This window comes from Spea bombifrons, chromosome 5 (genome assembly GCF_027358695.1).
Source record: "Spea bombifrons isolate aSpeBom1 chromosome 5, aSpeBom1.2.pri, whole genome shotgun sequence".
In the NCBI taxonomy this organism is placed as follows: domain Eukaryota; kingdom Metazoa; phylum Chordata; class Amphibia; order Anura; family Pelobatidae; genus Spea; species Spea bombifrons.
In genome coordinates, this window is record NC_071091.1 from 3,607,580 (window position 1) to 3,625,255 (window position 17,676).

Here is a 17,676-nt window from a genome sequence, read left to right on the forward strand (position 1 = left end):
ATATTCATAATTTGTGTCATTTTTTTTTTAAGTCAATCGCAACAAGTTTCTTAAGTAGACCTCAATTTTCTCACCGCTGAGCGTTGGTGACGGCGACTATGGAGGGGATGGCTGTGGCGGTCCTAGGACAACGCACCTTGTGAATATGTTACAATATATATATATATATATATATATATATATATATATATATATATATATATATACACGCATATAATTATATACATATATTATATACATGTACACATATATCATATACATATATATTATATACATATATTTTATACATATATATTTATAGTTATATAAGTGGATGAACAAATATGTATTACATTCTCTGTCTTAAAAAAGAGGCGGTGTAACAATTCTACCAATGAGTGCTTGCGTGTTGCGTAATCTATGTGTGACTTGCGTTATCGTATAGCGTAGCACGTATGCGGTTTATATATATCTCTCCACACGTGTATTAAGGCACGCAGACAAACCGATACCCACGCCAAGAGATTACTGTCTAGGCAAGTTACCAAAATAACGCATTTAACGTAAATCCGCACGATAATGATTGTACGAATGCTCAGTGCCGCATAAATGGCGATGTGCCGCTTGTTAAAGGGACAGTGACCTATTAACCAGTTATACCTGTCAATCATTTTTATGCATTAAAAAAACCTTTAGAATGTTCGTAGCTTTGTTACTTTTCTATTATCCTCTCTAATAGATGTTAGCTGGGTTATGATTGTCCCCAAGAATGAAAATAATAATGCAGAATTCCATACTATGCATTTAAAAGCGTTCATAAAGAGACCCTCAGCCGTCACCCTCGATATCTGCGGCATTTCTTCTCCTTTATGATAATTCTATTCTTGTGACGTCACAGGCATGGCACGTTTTATGGCCCCCCCTCCCAAAATTAGTATCTTTTAATTCATACATCCCCCAGCATTGGCTTTTACCAAAATGGGCAATTATTATAAAGTTTATTCTGTTCCTTTAAGGAATTTCAAACTTACTTTTTATAGAAAAAGAGTTATTTATCATCCAGTTTTGTTGTTTTGTAGACCCTGTAAATCACGAGCGATTAAGAAGAAATCTATTCACTAAATTCACTGGAAAAACTAATTATCTGATAAAAATGCTAATAAATAATGTACATTTTCTGCTGTTTTCCTTTAAGATGAGTCTTTACGGAACAAAAAAAGAAATAAAATAAAAGACCCTTGCTTGGTATTTTTGAGCATCGAGCAGAGAAATTCCTTTCCGACGCTTCAATCAAAATGTTAACCAGGTTAATTTGGGGACAATTGACCTAAAATAGTTCTTTTTGGTGAAAATACTCAACTTCTATTGGTCGGTTTCCATACCAGGCTTGATATTTTGTAACAGTTAAAGTAAAAGCTGCTTCTCTAGTGTGTGCACGTTAAAAAAAAAAAAAAAAAAAAAGACCAAATTTCACCCCAAAAAAATGACCAGAAAAAAGGGGAAATGCCCAATATTTAGTTCCCTTTACATCATCTGCGGTCTGGGATGTAGATTGGGGAATCCTATTCTAAAAAAATATTCAATGCTTTTTTTTTTTTTTTAAGTAAAAATGTAAATAAAACCTATAGTTCGCTTTTTTTTGCTTTAGTTATTTTTTTTTTCCGCTTGTTATTTCATGATAGAAAAACCCAAAGATGATCGTTCTGAAGCAGCAGACCCTAAAACAGAATAAATACAATGTAACCGAAGGCTGGTGAGATCGTCCGTATAAATACACATTAAAAAGACCCAACGCGCCGAAAATTGGCTATTTACAGCAAAAAAATAAAAAATAAAAGGGAAAAAAAAAAAGGAAGTCTTTGTCCAGGAGACGGAATGAAGAAGAAAATTCGGTGAAAATACTCCAGTCACTCGCAGAATTAAATAAAAATAATAGCTTTTCCACCGCAGGGTCCTAAAGTTTGTGCTTAAAATACAGACCAAGTTCCGGAATCCTCAGATTTCATCGTTTTGTCTCCAAAAAGTTCACGTCGGGAAATGCGAAACGCGTCCGGCACGCGGCCCCAGGCTGGGAGACGGCGGAGAGAGAGATCACACGGCCGCTGTTTGCTTGATGCTGTGAAAGCTGATTCGGGTCGGGGACGTCGGGATGGACATCGCCCGGGCTACTCGGACGCGCAGAGAATGGTGATCCTGCCAGCGATGCCACCTCTTCCTGGCGGCCGAGCGCACCTAAAAATCAAAAGCGGAGGATTAAAAACTGGAACGCACCGCATTCTTTTAATGTTTTTGATCGTTTTAACATGGGCAGGGTAATAAATAATGAATAAATGGTATGGTCCATGTAATGGATGTCCTGCAGTCAAGCTGCAGTGTTTCAGGCAATTATATATATATCTTATATATATATATATATGTTTGGGGGGGCAGGTCTAGCATTGGCTAGATTTATTCTGTAATATTTAAATGGAAAGCTTTAAGGCCAGCGATTGGCTGCTTCAAGCAGCCAATCAGTGGCTAGAACTGTCAGACCACGGAGGAGGAGGGCAGAGGCAGCAGCAGGGCAGCAGTTTCTAGCTCAGGTCAGTTCTTTATTACCTTTATTACCTTTATTCTAAATTCTTCTTTAGTGAAGAATCAGGGGCAGTAAACGTTCCCTTTAACACACCTAACACCCCCGCAATGGTTAAAAAAATAAAATAGATTTTTTTTCTGGTAAAATAGTAATATTTCTGCACTCCGCATAATTTTCAAATAGGATGCGACACCAAATATTTCAGTAACAATTTTGGATTTATCAGGTTTTGAGCGAACTTCTCCTGCGGACTCCTTTATCGAATCAACTGGAATAATATATTCCTCTCTGAAAGATAAAGCAATGCGGACGATCTCATTCTGGAAGGGCTCCGTTCAACTCAAACAATTCTTTTAGAACATTTTTGTTGTGAAAAATGAGAAAAAATATGAAATATTGATGAATCCAATTTTTTTTTTCTGATGGGTAAAAAAGCAGAAAGATTGTTTCAAATCACCAACCCCGACGGGTATCCGGCCGCCTCAAACACCCGTTTGTCAGAGATCTTATTGGAACCGGCGGGTATCTCCCCTCTGGTTTAACCCTTTAAAACCTTCATGACGGTTCCCGGCGCATGGGGATTATTCTGTGATTGGGTTTATTCCATTCAAAGGGGGTGAGTGCTGCTGATTAGACACTGATCAGCAGCCTAAAAATAAATAAAATAAAAATAAATATATTTTTTTAACAGGTTGCCAGCTGATCTATAGGTAAATCATCTGTCTGGCTCACTGGAAAACCAGGAGATCGGACATGATGCCACAGCCTGCCACCCCCCCCCCACCTGAAAATCACAAATAAAATCAACCCAAATACCAAAAAAAATATAAAAAAATAAAAAAAAAACTTTATAAACATATTGATTTTGTTTCAGAAATGGGCTGATGTCCACCTGTGAATCACAGCTCCCATCACATTCAGCCAGGTTGTTGATGAGGGTGATGAGAGTTGTAGCCCCAAAAAACCCCAGCTGCACAAGAAGAGCTAAAGCCTGGTATATTTGTGAAAATGTATCTTTTTTTATCTAAGCTGTGTTTATATAGCGTATGATGTCATTAACCTGTACCTGCGGGGGGAGTTAAATACATTTGGGGGATTTTTTTTTGTGCATTTGGACAGAGCCTGTGAATAACATAAAAAGATGCAACCCAACACGAAAGAAAAAGAAAATAAAACACCCCTGGGAAATACCCGGGGTGTCTACGTTTCAGAAAAATGTACTTTGTGGGTTATTTATTGTTTTATGTGTTTGTGATTACCGTAATCAAGCCAAATCCGGGACAGTTGGGAGGTACGTCACTTTCCCTGATGTTTAGGAGCAGTATTTTTATGAATATATTCTATGGAATGGTTGATTTATCTGCGGACCCCGCAAACCTTTCATAAGAATATTTACCATAAATATTGGGGAAAATCAAGGAAATAAATAAAATGTATGACTGTCCCTTTAAATGAAGACCGATTGCCGCGGGTACAGAGACTGACACTAATCAGCTGCTTCCCGGCGATTGCTTTGCTGCCGATGACAGAAATATTCATTTTAGATGAATAATAAATGCAGGCGTCTAATGAATTACAAAAACATTAATTAAATCTGAATATTTCTATTCATTCCTCAAGAAAAATACGTGAAAAAAAACTCTGCTGGTTCTTAAAATGAAGATCTTTAGACACTGAAATTACCAGCAATTGTGGGAATAAGGGGATAGAATAATACCCCCCCAGCGCTGTATACAGTAATATAACCCCCCCAGCGCTGTATACAGTAATATAACCCCCAGTGCTGTATACAGTAATATAACCCCCCAGCGCTGTATACAGTAATATAACCCCCCAGCGCTGTATACAGTAATATAACCCCCCAGCGCTGTATACAGTAATATAACCCCCAGCGCTGTATACAGGAATATAACCCCCAGCGCTGTATACAGTAATAACCCCCCCAGCGCTGTATACAGTAATATAACCCCCAGCGCTGTATACAGTAATATAACCCCCCAGCGCTGTATACAGTAATATAACCCCCCAGCGCTGTATACAGTAATATAACCCCCTCCAGCGCTGTATACAGTAATATAACCCCCTCCAGCGCTGTATACAGTAATATAACTCCCCAGCGCTGTATACAGTAATATAACCCCCTCCAGCGCTGTATACAGTAATATAACCCCCCAGCGCTGTATACAGTAATATAACCCCCAGCGCTGTATACAGTAATATAACCCCCAGCGCTGTATACAGTAATATAACCCCCAGCACTGTATACAGTAATATACCCCCCAATGCTGTATACAGTAATATAACCCCCAGCGCTGTATACAGTAATATAACCCCCAGCGCTGTATACAGTAATATAACCCCCCCAACGCTGTATACAGTAATATAACCCCCCAGCGCTGTATACAGTAATATAACCCCCCAGCGCTGTATACAGTAATATAACCCCCCAGCGCTGTATACAGTAATATAACCCCCAGCGCTGTATACAGTAATATAACCCCCCAGCGCTGTATACAGTAATATAACTCCCAGCGCTGTATACAGTAATATAACCCCCAGCACTGTATACAGTAATATAACTCCCAGCGCTGTATACAGTAATATAACCCCCCAGCGCTGTATACAGTAATATAACCCCCCAGCGCTGTATACAGTAATATAACCCCCAGCACTGTATACAGTAATATAACTCCCAGCGCTGTATACAGTAATATAACTCCCAGCGCTGTATACAGTAATATAACCCCCCAGCGCTGTATACAGTAATATAACCCCCCAGCGCTGTATACAGTAATATAACCCCCAGCGCTGTATACAGTAATATAACCCCCCAGCATGTAGGTGATCTAAAGAGTTCCCAGGATGATTACATCGCAGCGCCGTGGGATCTTAGAATCCTTATTCCGTGTTGTCCAACTCCCATAATACTCAACCAAAGCCTGGCATATCCCACTGCAGTCGGGGTGGAAGAGGCTGTCAAGCCGCAGCAGTCATAAAATTCCACACACAGCACTCTTTGGGGTGGAAACTGATTTTCGTCATCAGATATTCCTCCGACGGCTTCTGATCAGCGCCGGTGGCTCGCGGGATTCAGGCGTCTCCGGTTATTATCTAATTTAAAGGCGCCCGCTCCGCTCCGATCTGCTTCACGCTCCGTGTGCTGCATGTCACGCCGTATATTGCATTTTTAAAAGTAAATTTCTATTTGATTTACCCAGAAAATAGGCTGAGCTGCTTTAGCCAAATAAATGCTTTCCCCGAGAGTCCGTCGCTTCCAATCTGGAAAATTCAGCTCAGGTATTGACGGCTCAAAGATCGGGGAAAACGTTACCCTTGAGAGTCCGTGACTGGCAGGAGGTGGGCTGCTAACGGCTGGAATTTTTTAGTAACTATGAGATAAAAAAGCAATTGAGCCCAATCAGGACAGTTGGCAACTATGCTTACAAATTCCATATTATCATCTTAACAAAGTACAGGGGGAACTTTTATTTCATGAAATGTTATAAGAGGCCATAATCTCAAACTAAAGGGTCAGAGGCTTTGATGTAATGTAAGAAAGGGTTCATAAGTGGAACAGCCTCCCAGCAGAGGTGGTAGAGGGTTATACAGCGAGGGAATGTAAAAATGCATGGGATAGACATACGGCTCCTGAATCTAAGACGAGACCAACGACTGATTAAGGTTTGAGTCTTTATAGCAGGAGAAACGAGCGACTAGATGGGGGCCGTGTGGGGGCCGATCCGCCGGTGGATTTGGATGTTTGCCAATATATTGTTTAAGACGGTTAACAAAAGAAAATATTTGAAGTGGATTTGGTAACATTTATACCATTTCAATCAAAATGTTAAAGGTTACTTTTGAAATATATTCGACTGAAAAGGGCACCTGGGGAGACTTTAAGGACAAGGGACTTAATCAGAGGACTTTCCTATGAAAATGGAGACTCTCTGCTATGGGGGTCCCCCAGGGGCGGGTATTGAAGAGCCAAATCCAGATTTCCTATTGGTAGAGAAGACATGGACGTGATTTTCTTCTCACCGCAGCAGCCGACACACGGAATGAAAAGTCTGAATTACTAAAACGGAACAAGAATCAAATCGTCATTTTTCTGAGAGTTCTTACGCCTTATGATCAAATCGGTGCTAAAACCCCCCCCCTGTATTGCTACGTTTTAAAATAAATGATAAAATACCATTCCCCGTGCAGCACAGAGGCCCAGCAGCGAGGGGAATAAATCGGGGGCAGTTAGAATTCATTTCGAGGAACTGTCACGATAAAGATAAAAAATGATGTGTTTGTTGCTTTAAGAGATGACATCGTCTGTGGGGGGGGGGGGAATCACCGATAAAGAAACTGCACGCCGCGTTAGAATTCCGGAATGAGTGATTTTAGATCAAACGTTCTATGGCATGGGGATGCTGCGTTTCGTCCAACGTTACAGAAACATACAGGACTGGTGTATTGGGGACGGGAATTGTAATTTAAGCGTTGGAAGGGGCCATTGGCTCGTTAAAGCGCTTAGCAGGCTCGTTAATCTCCAATATAAAAACCAAGGACAGATCATTAAAACTCAAAATACATAAAAAAAACACTTCTCATAGAAATAGAAGAGTCCAGAAGGTGTTAAATCTCTTACAAAGAAATGTGTTATACTATGTGTTCTGCTTATCTCCGCTGGCCCTTAAAGGGTTAAATTAGGAACGGGTCCCCCATAATAAAGCTCGGAGTTCCAGTTTAAATTCAGTGATCGGCGGCAGAAAAAAAGCTCCCATTAAACTCAACGGGAGCGCTTTCCACGCATGACCCCTTCCCCGCATAATTGGCCGAGCCGGCGACGGAGCGACTGGCGGGAAGTTTATCACACGCAAGGAGTTTTTATCACACGCAAGGAGTTGTGTTTGGCCGAACGCGTCTTCTGCATGGATAGCACCTGGGGGGGGGGGTAAGGAAGGGGCAGAATCCCCCCCCCTGTGCATTTTCTAGAGGTGCGGCATGAAAATTTAAAGGGGCCTCTCAGCTATCATATGCATTAACCCCTTAAGGACAATGGGCGGTCTCTAAACCCATTGAAAACAATGCATTTTGAGCCGGTACATGTACGGGCTTTGTCATTAAGGGGTTAAAGCGCATATAATGGGTGGAGTGTCCCTTTAAATTAAAGATAAGACGCAAACTCGTGTATCCGGATCAGCCGATGTTGATGACGCTGCGCATTGTCTTATTAACCTGTACGGTACTCGTTACTCATTTATTCCAAGGAAGCCTTCTCCGCGGTAACCTAATAAGAAGCTGTGAGCGGAGCTGCACTCCTCAGGGATTTGAGGACCGGGGGGGGGGGGAGATCTTCCCACTTCCAATATGTTTAATATTAAACGGGAAAGATGTCATTGCTCCGGGGACGCGTTACTTTTCTCTGCCGCGTTTCATCTGGCAGCGCATGTTTCTCCGGCGGCCTTAATATCGGATGTGTCTGCCGCGGCTCGTTGGGCTACAAGAAGAGGTTTAGGACACTTAAGACGTGCATGCGCTGTACTCACCTCCCCATTCAGGAAGCAATAAAACACCGACACAAAGAAACCCTGCAAAAAAAACATACAAAGCGTCTTTTGGTTAGTTTGTTATTCGTGATAACGTGAAGGCAAGCGGGGCTTAAATGTAATAAACAGGGTAGTTGGCAGCTATGGGTGATAATCTACAATGGGTGGAAATATATATGATAAGGGGGTCAGAGGTGAGTGTGAGGTCCCCGACCTCCTACCTACCGGTCCCAGCACAGCTTGGTAGAGGTGGGATTTGGTGTTATATATATATATATATATATATATATGCTGTATTCACTAATGTGGGAGATTTAGCAGCAATTAGAGGGGGGGGGTTCTGCCCCATTACAGATCCCTGGTCAGACCTCACCTAGAGTATTGGGGCAGTTTTGGGGACCCCCCCCCATCTCCAAAACGATATTGATATATGTTTGCTGATGACACAAAATGAGTTAGGATCATTGTAGATAACAGACGTAGCAACGGTGCACAATGTCAGTCAGCTGCTGCAAAGGCGTGTAATAAAACGGGTTCTTCGTAAGTCAATTTTAAGACCTCACCTTGAAATGAGGTGCAATTCTGGACACGGGGTCTTAAAAAGGACATTATGGAACTAGAAAAGGTGCACATGGGGGGCTGGAAACTTAATAAGGGGTTTGGAAGATTTTGGTTATGAAGAGAGCCTAAAAATGTTGCATGTATACACGCTAAAGCAAGCGTGTCTTAGAGGGGATAGGATAACGTTGTATAAATATGTGCGGGGCCGATATAAAGAGCTCTTCAGTGACTATTCATTAACAGAAACGTACAAAGAACAAGAGGTCGTCCTCTGAGACGGGAAGAGCGAAGATTTCATGCGCAGAGGAAGGGGCTCTTTACAGCGAGGGCAGTAAAGGTACGGAATCCACTGCCAGAGAGAGGGGGTTCTATCAGATACAATGGATGCCTCCAACAAGAGTACAAGCAGAACATACAGGCGTGTAAATAACAGAATAAACAGTAATGTTTTAGAGCTTCTCGATCCGAGGAGAAATCGCAAGCTTACAGTCTGGTCTGAATGGTTCTGGCATCAAATTCTATGATTCGAGCTGAACATTTGATCTCATTTGCTCTGCAGGGTAGACCGAGGGACCTTCTCCTGGAGGAAGTGCTAAGTCAGGTCCCCTAGGCGCTCTCCCAGTCCCGAGACGTAAAATATTAATAAGATTTACGCGGTTCTGGAGTGCAACATACCTGAAAAGACTGCAGGAATGAGTTGAAATAAATAAAAACTATCTGCGAGACGTCATCTTCTCCGGGGTTCACAAAAAAGAGCATGTAGGTGATTCCTAGGAGAGGGAGGAGAACCAGAGTGGCCTTAACAGCTTTCCTGCAAGACACAGCGGAGAACGCGTTACATTTAGAGACTTATATGGAACTTTTCAAGCTGTTATTTGTTATTTTTTAATGTAATTGTATTGGCAGAGTAGTGAAGAAACCTTTAAAAAAAATAATAAGAAGAATGTATCGGTCCTCGGGGGCCGGAACTGAGGCTCCTCCCACAGCACGACCAGGATTAGGTTCTAGGAAACCGAGGTTTTACAGACACCCTATGCCGCTGGCCCCGCGATGGTGTTATTCGCTGGCTGTTCATGTAATAAAGCTTTGGGTATTTGCCCTTCGCATGGTATTGTCCTGGGGCATTATGGGGGGGAGGGGGGTATGTGTGAATGGGATTGGGCAGGAGGCTCGCCTTAAGCGGCATTAATCTAGAAGCAGTATTTTTTAATAAACTAAACACCCCATTTAATACATGTTTTCAGCTTTTGCTAATAAAAATCAGAAATTCGTACTCTCTTTTCTTACAAATCCCTGTTTTCACTCATTTTTAAATAGCTATTTGATGTAAAATTAATTACGTATACCCTCAAAAGTAGCCTTAAAATTCCAGGGAGAAGCCATGGAACAATTATAAAAATTACACAATTATATAAAAATGATATCAATTTTTGTAATTATAAAAATGCACTTTTTTTAGCTGTTAAGAAACACAGAATTTCTTTTTTTTTATATTTTATTTTTTTTTACAAATTTCAACATATGCTACTCCAAATATTTTAATAACTACTGCCCAATGCAAAAGAGTCATTTAAAATATTTTTGATACATTTTTAAATAACATTATTTAGTATTTTTGATACATTTTTAAATAACATTATTTAGTATTTTTGATACATTTTTAAATAACATTATTTAGTATTTTTGATACATTTTTTTTAAATAACATTATTTTGTATTTTTGATACCTTTTTTTTTTAAATAACATTATTTAGTATTTTTGATACATTTTTAAATAACATTATTTAGTATTTTTGATACATTTTTAAATAACATTATTTAGTAATGACCTGATATTAATACCCCCGGCCACTGAAAGCATTAAAATAACTTTTTGTAAATGATTCAATTTATATATTTTTTTTACACACAGTTATAGGAAGTCAATCAACCCAAAAAGGGATTAGAATTTCTTTACACACTTACCTATATTGTATAGTTTCTGATGTTGTTGATGCTCTTAATTTTGTCATTAAAATTCTTACAATATTGAATAAAAAAACAAAATTTATCTGAAAGAAAAGAGAAAATGACTGTGAGCTGGCGATAAAAAAATAATAATTTCTGGTTAATATTGTTTTATTGCTTAAAAATGCACAGGATCCTCATCACAAAAGCCTGACTCTCGGCAGCTTCTGTACCAGTATGTTTTCTATTATCATATGGGGGGGGTGTAAACCACAGAGCTGTATACAATAATAACCCCCAGCGCTGTATACAGTAATATACCCCCCAGCGCTGTATACAATAATAACCCCCAGCGCTGTATACAGTAATATAACCCCCAGCGCTGTATACAGTAATATAACCCCAGCGCTGTATACAGTAATATAACCCCCCCAGCGCTGTATACAGTAATAACCCCCAGCGCTGTATACAGTAATATAACCCCGCAGCACTGTATACAGTAATATAACCCCCCAGCGCTGTATACAGTAATATAACCCCCAGTGCTGTATACAGTAATATAACCCCCAGCGCTGTATACAGTAATATAACCCCAGCGCTGTATACAGTAATATAACCCCCCCAGCGCTGTATACAGTAATAACCCCCAGCGCTGTATACAGTAATATAACCCCGCAGCACTGTATACAGTAATATAACCCCCCAGCGCTGTATACAGTAATATAACCCCCAGTGCTGTATACAGTAATACAGGGGTGTCCAAGTTTTTTCTGCAGTGGGCCACTTCATCAGAATTGTATACGTGCGCGGGCCGCACTCATTTTTCACTGTGACAAAAAATATGGCCTTTAATAAAATATGCAGATTAAAATAAAGTAAAATGACACAAAACCTTTACTTTTCCTCTCACTGATTTCTGGGCCTAGAAAGTTTTGTGACTACAAATTCAGGATTCCCTAGATTTATTCTAGGGATGAACTAAAATGAAAACTCTGGACCAAAACATTCAGGGTTCACTTAGCCAAAACCGAAAATGACCCCCACCTTTAAAAATAATAATAAAAACTCACATTTTTAATAAAAGTAGGTAACACACAATTGGACAAAATTAGCAATATGACTTGGCAACCAGTAAATGCAGGCAACCAGTAAATGCTGGTACCTAGGCATGATGGGACTGTGCTCGCTGTGATTGCTGTTAGCAATCACAGTCCTATCATGCCAAGTCAGCCAATACATGCTGGTACAGGGTGGCTGTAAGTGATGTGCAGACCCCATACTGCTGGCAGCATCACTACACAAGGGGGGCAGCTAGCTAGGTTTCAGCATGTACTGGCTGACTTGGCATGATAGGAGTGTGATTGCTAACAGCTATCACAGTCCCATCATGTCTAGGTTCCAGCACTTACATATCCATGCTATCACACACACACACACACACACTCATTTATTCATATAATCATTCATTCACAGATTCATTCCCTCAATCACACACACTCATTCAAACACCCTCCCCACCTCCTTACCTGCAAGGCAGCTCCTCGATGCCGCTTACAGACTTCAGCAGGGGGCGCGGCCTCCCTCTGCCTTCTCTGCTAAAGCACAGAGGAAGTAGGATGTCACGTGAACTCCGCTTCCTCTGTGTGCAGTCCAGAAGTCCCTCCCACAAGTAAGTAGCAGGGCTTGAGGTGCGGCTCGCGTAAGATCGGTTGCCCTGGCTGCCGATCTTACGCGGGCCGCACCTCGAGGTCTCGCGGGCCGCATTTGGCCCGCGGGCCGCATGTTGGACGCCCCTGCAGTAATATAACCCCCAGTGCTGTATACAGTAATATAACCCCCCAGCGCTGTATACAGTAATATAACCCCCAGCACTGTATACAGTAATATAACCCCCAGCGCTGTATACAGTAATATAACCCCCAGCGCTGTATACAGTAATATAACCCCCCAGTGCTGTATACAGTAATATAACCCCCAGCACTGTATACAGTAATATAACCCCCAGCGCTGTATACAGTAATAACCCCCAGCGCTGCATACAGTAATATAACCCCCAGCACTGTATACAGTAATATAATCCCCAGCGCTGTATACAGTAATATAACCCCCAGCGCTGTATACAGTAATATAACCCCCCAGCGCTGTATACAGTAATATAACCCCCCAGCGCTGTATACAGTAATATAACCCCCCAGCGCTGTATACAGTAATATAACCCCCAGCACTGTATACAGTAATGTAACCCCCCAGCGCTGTATACAGTAATATAACCCCCCAGCGCTGTATACAGTAATATAACCCCCAGCGCTGTATACAGTAATATAACCCCCCAGCCCTGTATACAGTAATATACCCCCAGCGCTGTATACAGTAATATACCCCCAGCGCTGTATACAGTAATATAACCCCCAGCGCTGTATACAGTAATATAACCCCCCAGCGCTGTATACAGTAATATAACCCCCCAGCGCTGTATACAGTAATATAACCCCCAGCGCTGTATACAGTAATATACCCCCAGCGCTGTATACAGTAATATAACCCCCAGCACTGTATACAGTAATATAACCCCCAGTGCTGTATACAGTAATATAACCCCCAGCGCTGTATACAGTAATAACCCCCAGCGCTGTATACAGTAATATAACCCCCCAGCGCTGTATACAGTAATATAACCCCCAGCACTGTATACAGTAATATAACCCCCCAGCGCTGTATACAGTAATAACCCCCCAGCGCTGGAGGCTGCCGTTGCTGTCAGTCATGTGATATTTTGGGTGACTTTCCCGGCTCAAACACCACACTGAGCTGGCGCTTTATGGCGATGCTAATGAAGTCCGTTCCTCAATAGATTGTCATTAGTCAGAGTGTCGGACTGGGTGATTAAGACTGAGCCATTCTATTGTTTCCCACAGGCAGTATGATTAGGAGTCGGGGGGTTTGTCTAGTAGGTATAGCATCGAGAAACACGTACAAATGGCTGATATGCAGCTGCCTGAAAACATTATATTTTGGGGCAAAAAACTACAATACATTTAAAAAAAGAAAACCGCAAAATCTTTTTGAAAATGTATTTTTCATCTGATACTAGTAAAAAAACCAGTGTGGCGGAAAATCCCCTTTAACATCAGTTTTTATAGCCCCCTTGTTGATGTAACTAATTTTCCCACACATTATACGCTGCTGTGTTTGATCGAGTCCATAACTATGTTTGATGTTTGCCCCGTTTAGCTCGTGGACGGTATTGTGTGTGTGTTTTATTATCGTGTTTTTGATTTATCCCTTGGTCAGCGGGGAGGATTACATGTTATATATAATATAGTATATATAATATAGTATATATATATACGGCTCCCTGCATTCCTATGCGCGTTATTTGTTTTATAATCCCAAATCCTTTACTGTGCAGTAACTATTACTCAATATTAGGGAATAATTAAAAAAATGTTACACTTACACATAAATACTGCGATATATATTTAAAAACATACATACCACACACCAGGGTGCTTAAATATTACTCCCCCCACCCTCCCCAGTAATTAAATGCCCCCCACCACCGTTCATTTTTACCCAGGACTAACAATGTAAGATTAAGACCTTCCCAACAAGAACATAGTTGCCTCGATATAAGGATATAGATGGCCAAAGGGCCATTTTCCTGACAATTTGCTACTAAAATAGAAGAAGGTCATGCAGGGAAGTGGGTCCTGAGCGTTCATGTTTAAATGGAAGCTCAATGGTGGTCCTACGTTTTGGTGGCCCAAAGCCAAAAGATTTCTCATTGGTCCATCCTTAGCACAATAAATAAAAGTATATAAACTAAGAAGCTCAATATTTTAAAAAAAAATGCAGAAGTGAGGTATCATTTTCTTATTTTTTACTATTTTTTACTGTTTCACCTTCACCCCGTAAAACTACAAGGCTGCCTAAGCTGTTTACGTAATAGACCCGCCCCCGCGGAACGTGCTGCAGCTTAAATGACTGCTATGTCCCCACGTATCTCCTGTCACCCAAAAACCTTTGATTTTTTAACTATTTTGAGCATTCCCTGGTCAGGCCAAGTTACTGTAAGAAAATCGATATTTTTTATGGGCCCAAACTTGTAACGAAGAACAATTTAGAGCAATATTTATACTAAAGATAAAACGGATAGAATAATATTTTTGAGTTCATGGTTAATATTCCTTTTTGCAGATACACCAAGGATATCGCTCTGAATTGCAGTTGTTTACTGTAATAGCTGAAAGCGAACAGGACGCTATTAATTTATTTTGCTCTATAAATTGAACACGGCTTCGCCTCAAGGGCAAACACAACATGCAATATATTGGATCTAGAAAAAAAGGGACGAATAAAACTAGAAGAAAAATAATATGCCTCTTTTAACCTGTTGTATGACAGCGGGCTATTCCATCCCGGACAAAAAGGGAAGGAATGCACTACACCAGCAGGTAGGTGGCCAGGAACCTGCGCGGAGATCCTGAAGACCTCTGTGGTGAAGTTTGAGGACAAACTCCAAAATAATGGGAAACTCCAGCCATCCTATGGGCTTTAATGAATACAATAACTGAGTGGCCCCTCAGGGTCTAATCTGAAGCACCTTCCTTTAGCTCCTTGGTCTGCAGGGGATGCATTCGGCCAAACATGTCCTGATTGCCAGTGCATTGATGGGCTTGCGCTAGACCTCCATTGGGTCGCAGAAGACCCCCTCACATTCGCACATTTAGGGGGAGGGGTGCCCTCCTACCACTGGTTTCTTGCTTCAAGCTGCCGAAATTGGCATGGAAATCAAAAAATGAAGGGGGGCAGTGAACTGCAGCTCTGATGCTGCAGCTTCTCCTAAAGCCAAGTACTTCACATAATGAATTCACATTGATATACTCTCACTGGGGCTGCAGGGGGACATAGGAGTGCCCCCTTAATTACATTATTTCATCAATAAAACAGAGAAAATATTTATACAAATAAAGCAGAGCGAATGATTCAAATAAGAAACTCATGCATAATTTTCTCCCCGGAAGCCAAATATTCAAAGGAAATATCCCACTGGTAATAAAAACAGTTTAGCGTGCGTTGCCAACCTATTATATCTCCAGTCCCATAAGAATGGACTGCGAAACACCACGTTCATGGAATATAATAATAACATCACGATGTAATCGAGGAAATCTGCTAAATCGCATGGAATTCTAATGTCTATCGCGTTGGCGCAGACCCCGAAGCTGTATGAAAAAGTCAAGTATTTTTTATTTGTATTTTTTTTAAATATTAAATAGAAAAAATTTTTTTTAATTAAATTAAAATAACTTATTTTCCCTGAACCAGAATGACACTAAAACCCCAGAACATTTATTATCATAACCGCGTAAGCCAATTAGGATCCTGCTGCGAAACAATATATGTAAATGGAAAGAAAGTCTCGTCTTCCACAAAGTCTAATAGATTTTAAGCAGAATTAATTAAACAGCAATTTATTAATGACAATTACCGAATTAATCCATGTTTCCAATCCTTTAATAAAATAAACATATATATATCATTGTGCTGTGTTTGTATCATAACGATTGCTGGCGGCACGTGTCCCAATGACATGGTTTTTCACCCCAACCCTAAAAGGTCCCAACTTTGCAGGTACTTCCCAGGAGACTTAACTCATCGCGCATCATTGAGATCCCTCTGATTTGAGAACTTCCTATTCCCTCATCGCCCACATCGCCCAGTAATTGTGAAAGTCCTACCAAGTTTTGTATTAAATGGCACCCCTAGAGCTACATTTGGTATGGTCCAAAAAGTTGCAGCTAACCTCACCCTGATGCAGTTCTAGAGAATATTACACGTTCCTCATACTCACAAGTAGTACAAGGATGACAGGTCCTTGGTAAATGTAATCAATGTATTTTCCTGGTTCCTTTCCAATCCAGCACCTGTTAAATACAAACGCGATACAGAGTTACTGTGTACCGAGGATAGAGTAATGGCATAAAGTGAAGAGCAGATCTCATCAGGCATAGTCAGCAAAAGTGTTGATACATACATGAGCTAAAGCGACAAAGGTCGTCTCTCCTTGGATTCTATAAAATAGATGTATGGGGATTTAAGGAGAAGTTGGTCATCAAAGAAACTCAAAGCTTCAGTAGAAGGAGTCTACTCTGGAACGGGATGGTTGGATTATTGTAAGAGTATCTAGATCTGGAAATGGTTAAAAGCCATCAAGATGATCTGAAGATAGTTTTGGCAGAGGTGTGAAAGAGCAACAGTCACCCAAATGGCTACAGAACCTCCGTAGAGTTGTAGGATGTCTTCTTGCACCTCCATGTTTGTGTAAATGATGTCAGGAGGTTTCTTTGGTGCCTATTTGAAAGCGTTGGTGGATTCCGCCCCACTTAAACAGATAAGATGGGGTCTACCAAGAAGTATCATCATGTAAATACATTTTTTATTGAGACCTAGCCTTCTTTTTGATCAAGATTGGAAGAAACTACTTGGAAGAAACATCAGGAGATTGGAGGAGAAGACAGGGTTCAGCCCAGTGGCGGAACTACCGGGGTCGCAGGGGTTGCGACTGCGACTGGGCCCTGCCCCTCAAGGGGGCCCGCAGATTCGGCCGGCGGGCCCGCAGATTCGGCCGGCGGAGCGGGATCGGGGGGGCATAAGGCTTTTCTGGAGGCAGAGTGCCCCATGATATGCCTTTTAACCCCCTTTATGCCACTCTGCCTCTATAAATGCCTTTTAACCCCCATATACCACTCTGTCTCTATAAATGCCTTTTAACCCCCTATATGCCACTCTGCCTCCAGAAATGCCTTATACCCCCCTTATATGCCACTCTGTCCCATTATATGCCTTTTAACCAGAGTGGCGTATAGGGGTATAAGGCATTTCTGGAGGCAGAGATGCATATAGGGGGTTAAAAGGCATATCAGGGGGCAGAGTGGCAAGCCTGGGATAGATGTGCATAACTGGTTGGCGAATAAAAGGAAATAAAAAAGAAAAATGTAGATAGAAGGAGGTAGGGATAGGGTAGATAGCCTGAGAAGGGGGGGAGAGGGGGTAGATGGTGTGAGAAGAGGGTAG

At 41.2% G+C, this 17,676-nt stretch overlaps 1 protein-coding gene across 2 annotated transcripts in view; it reads right to left on the bottom strand.

The window, feature by feature from the left end:
• Positions 1 to 1,892: 1,892 nt before the first annotated feature.
• Positions 1,893 to 17,676, bottom strand: part of CRHR2 (corticotropin releasing hormone receptor 2) — a 149,496-nt gene continuing 133,712 nt past the window's right edge. For both annotated transcript variants that reach the window (XM_053467955.1, XM_053467954.1), the window contains 5 exons: positions 16,454 to 16,526; positions 10,618 to 10,703; positions 9,328 to 9,463; positions 8,092 to 8,133; positions 1,893 to 2,211 (listed from right to left, as the gene is read on the bottom strand). In XM_053467955.1, the coding sequence (XP_053323930.1) occupies positions 2,071 to 2,211; positions 8,092 to 8,133; positions 9,328 to 9,463; positions 10,618 to 10,703; positions 16,454 to 16,526 (478 nt within the window). In that variant the 3' untranslated portion in view covers positions 1,893 to 2,070. The remainder of the gene's footprint in view (positions 2,212 to 8,091; positions 8,134 to 9,327; positions 9,464 to 10,617; positions 10,704 to 16,453; positions 16,527 to 17,676) is intronic.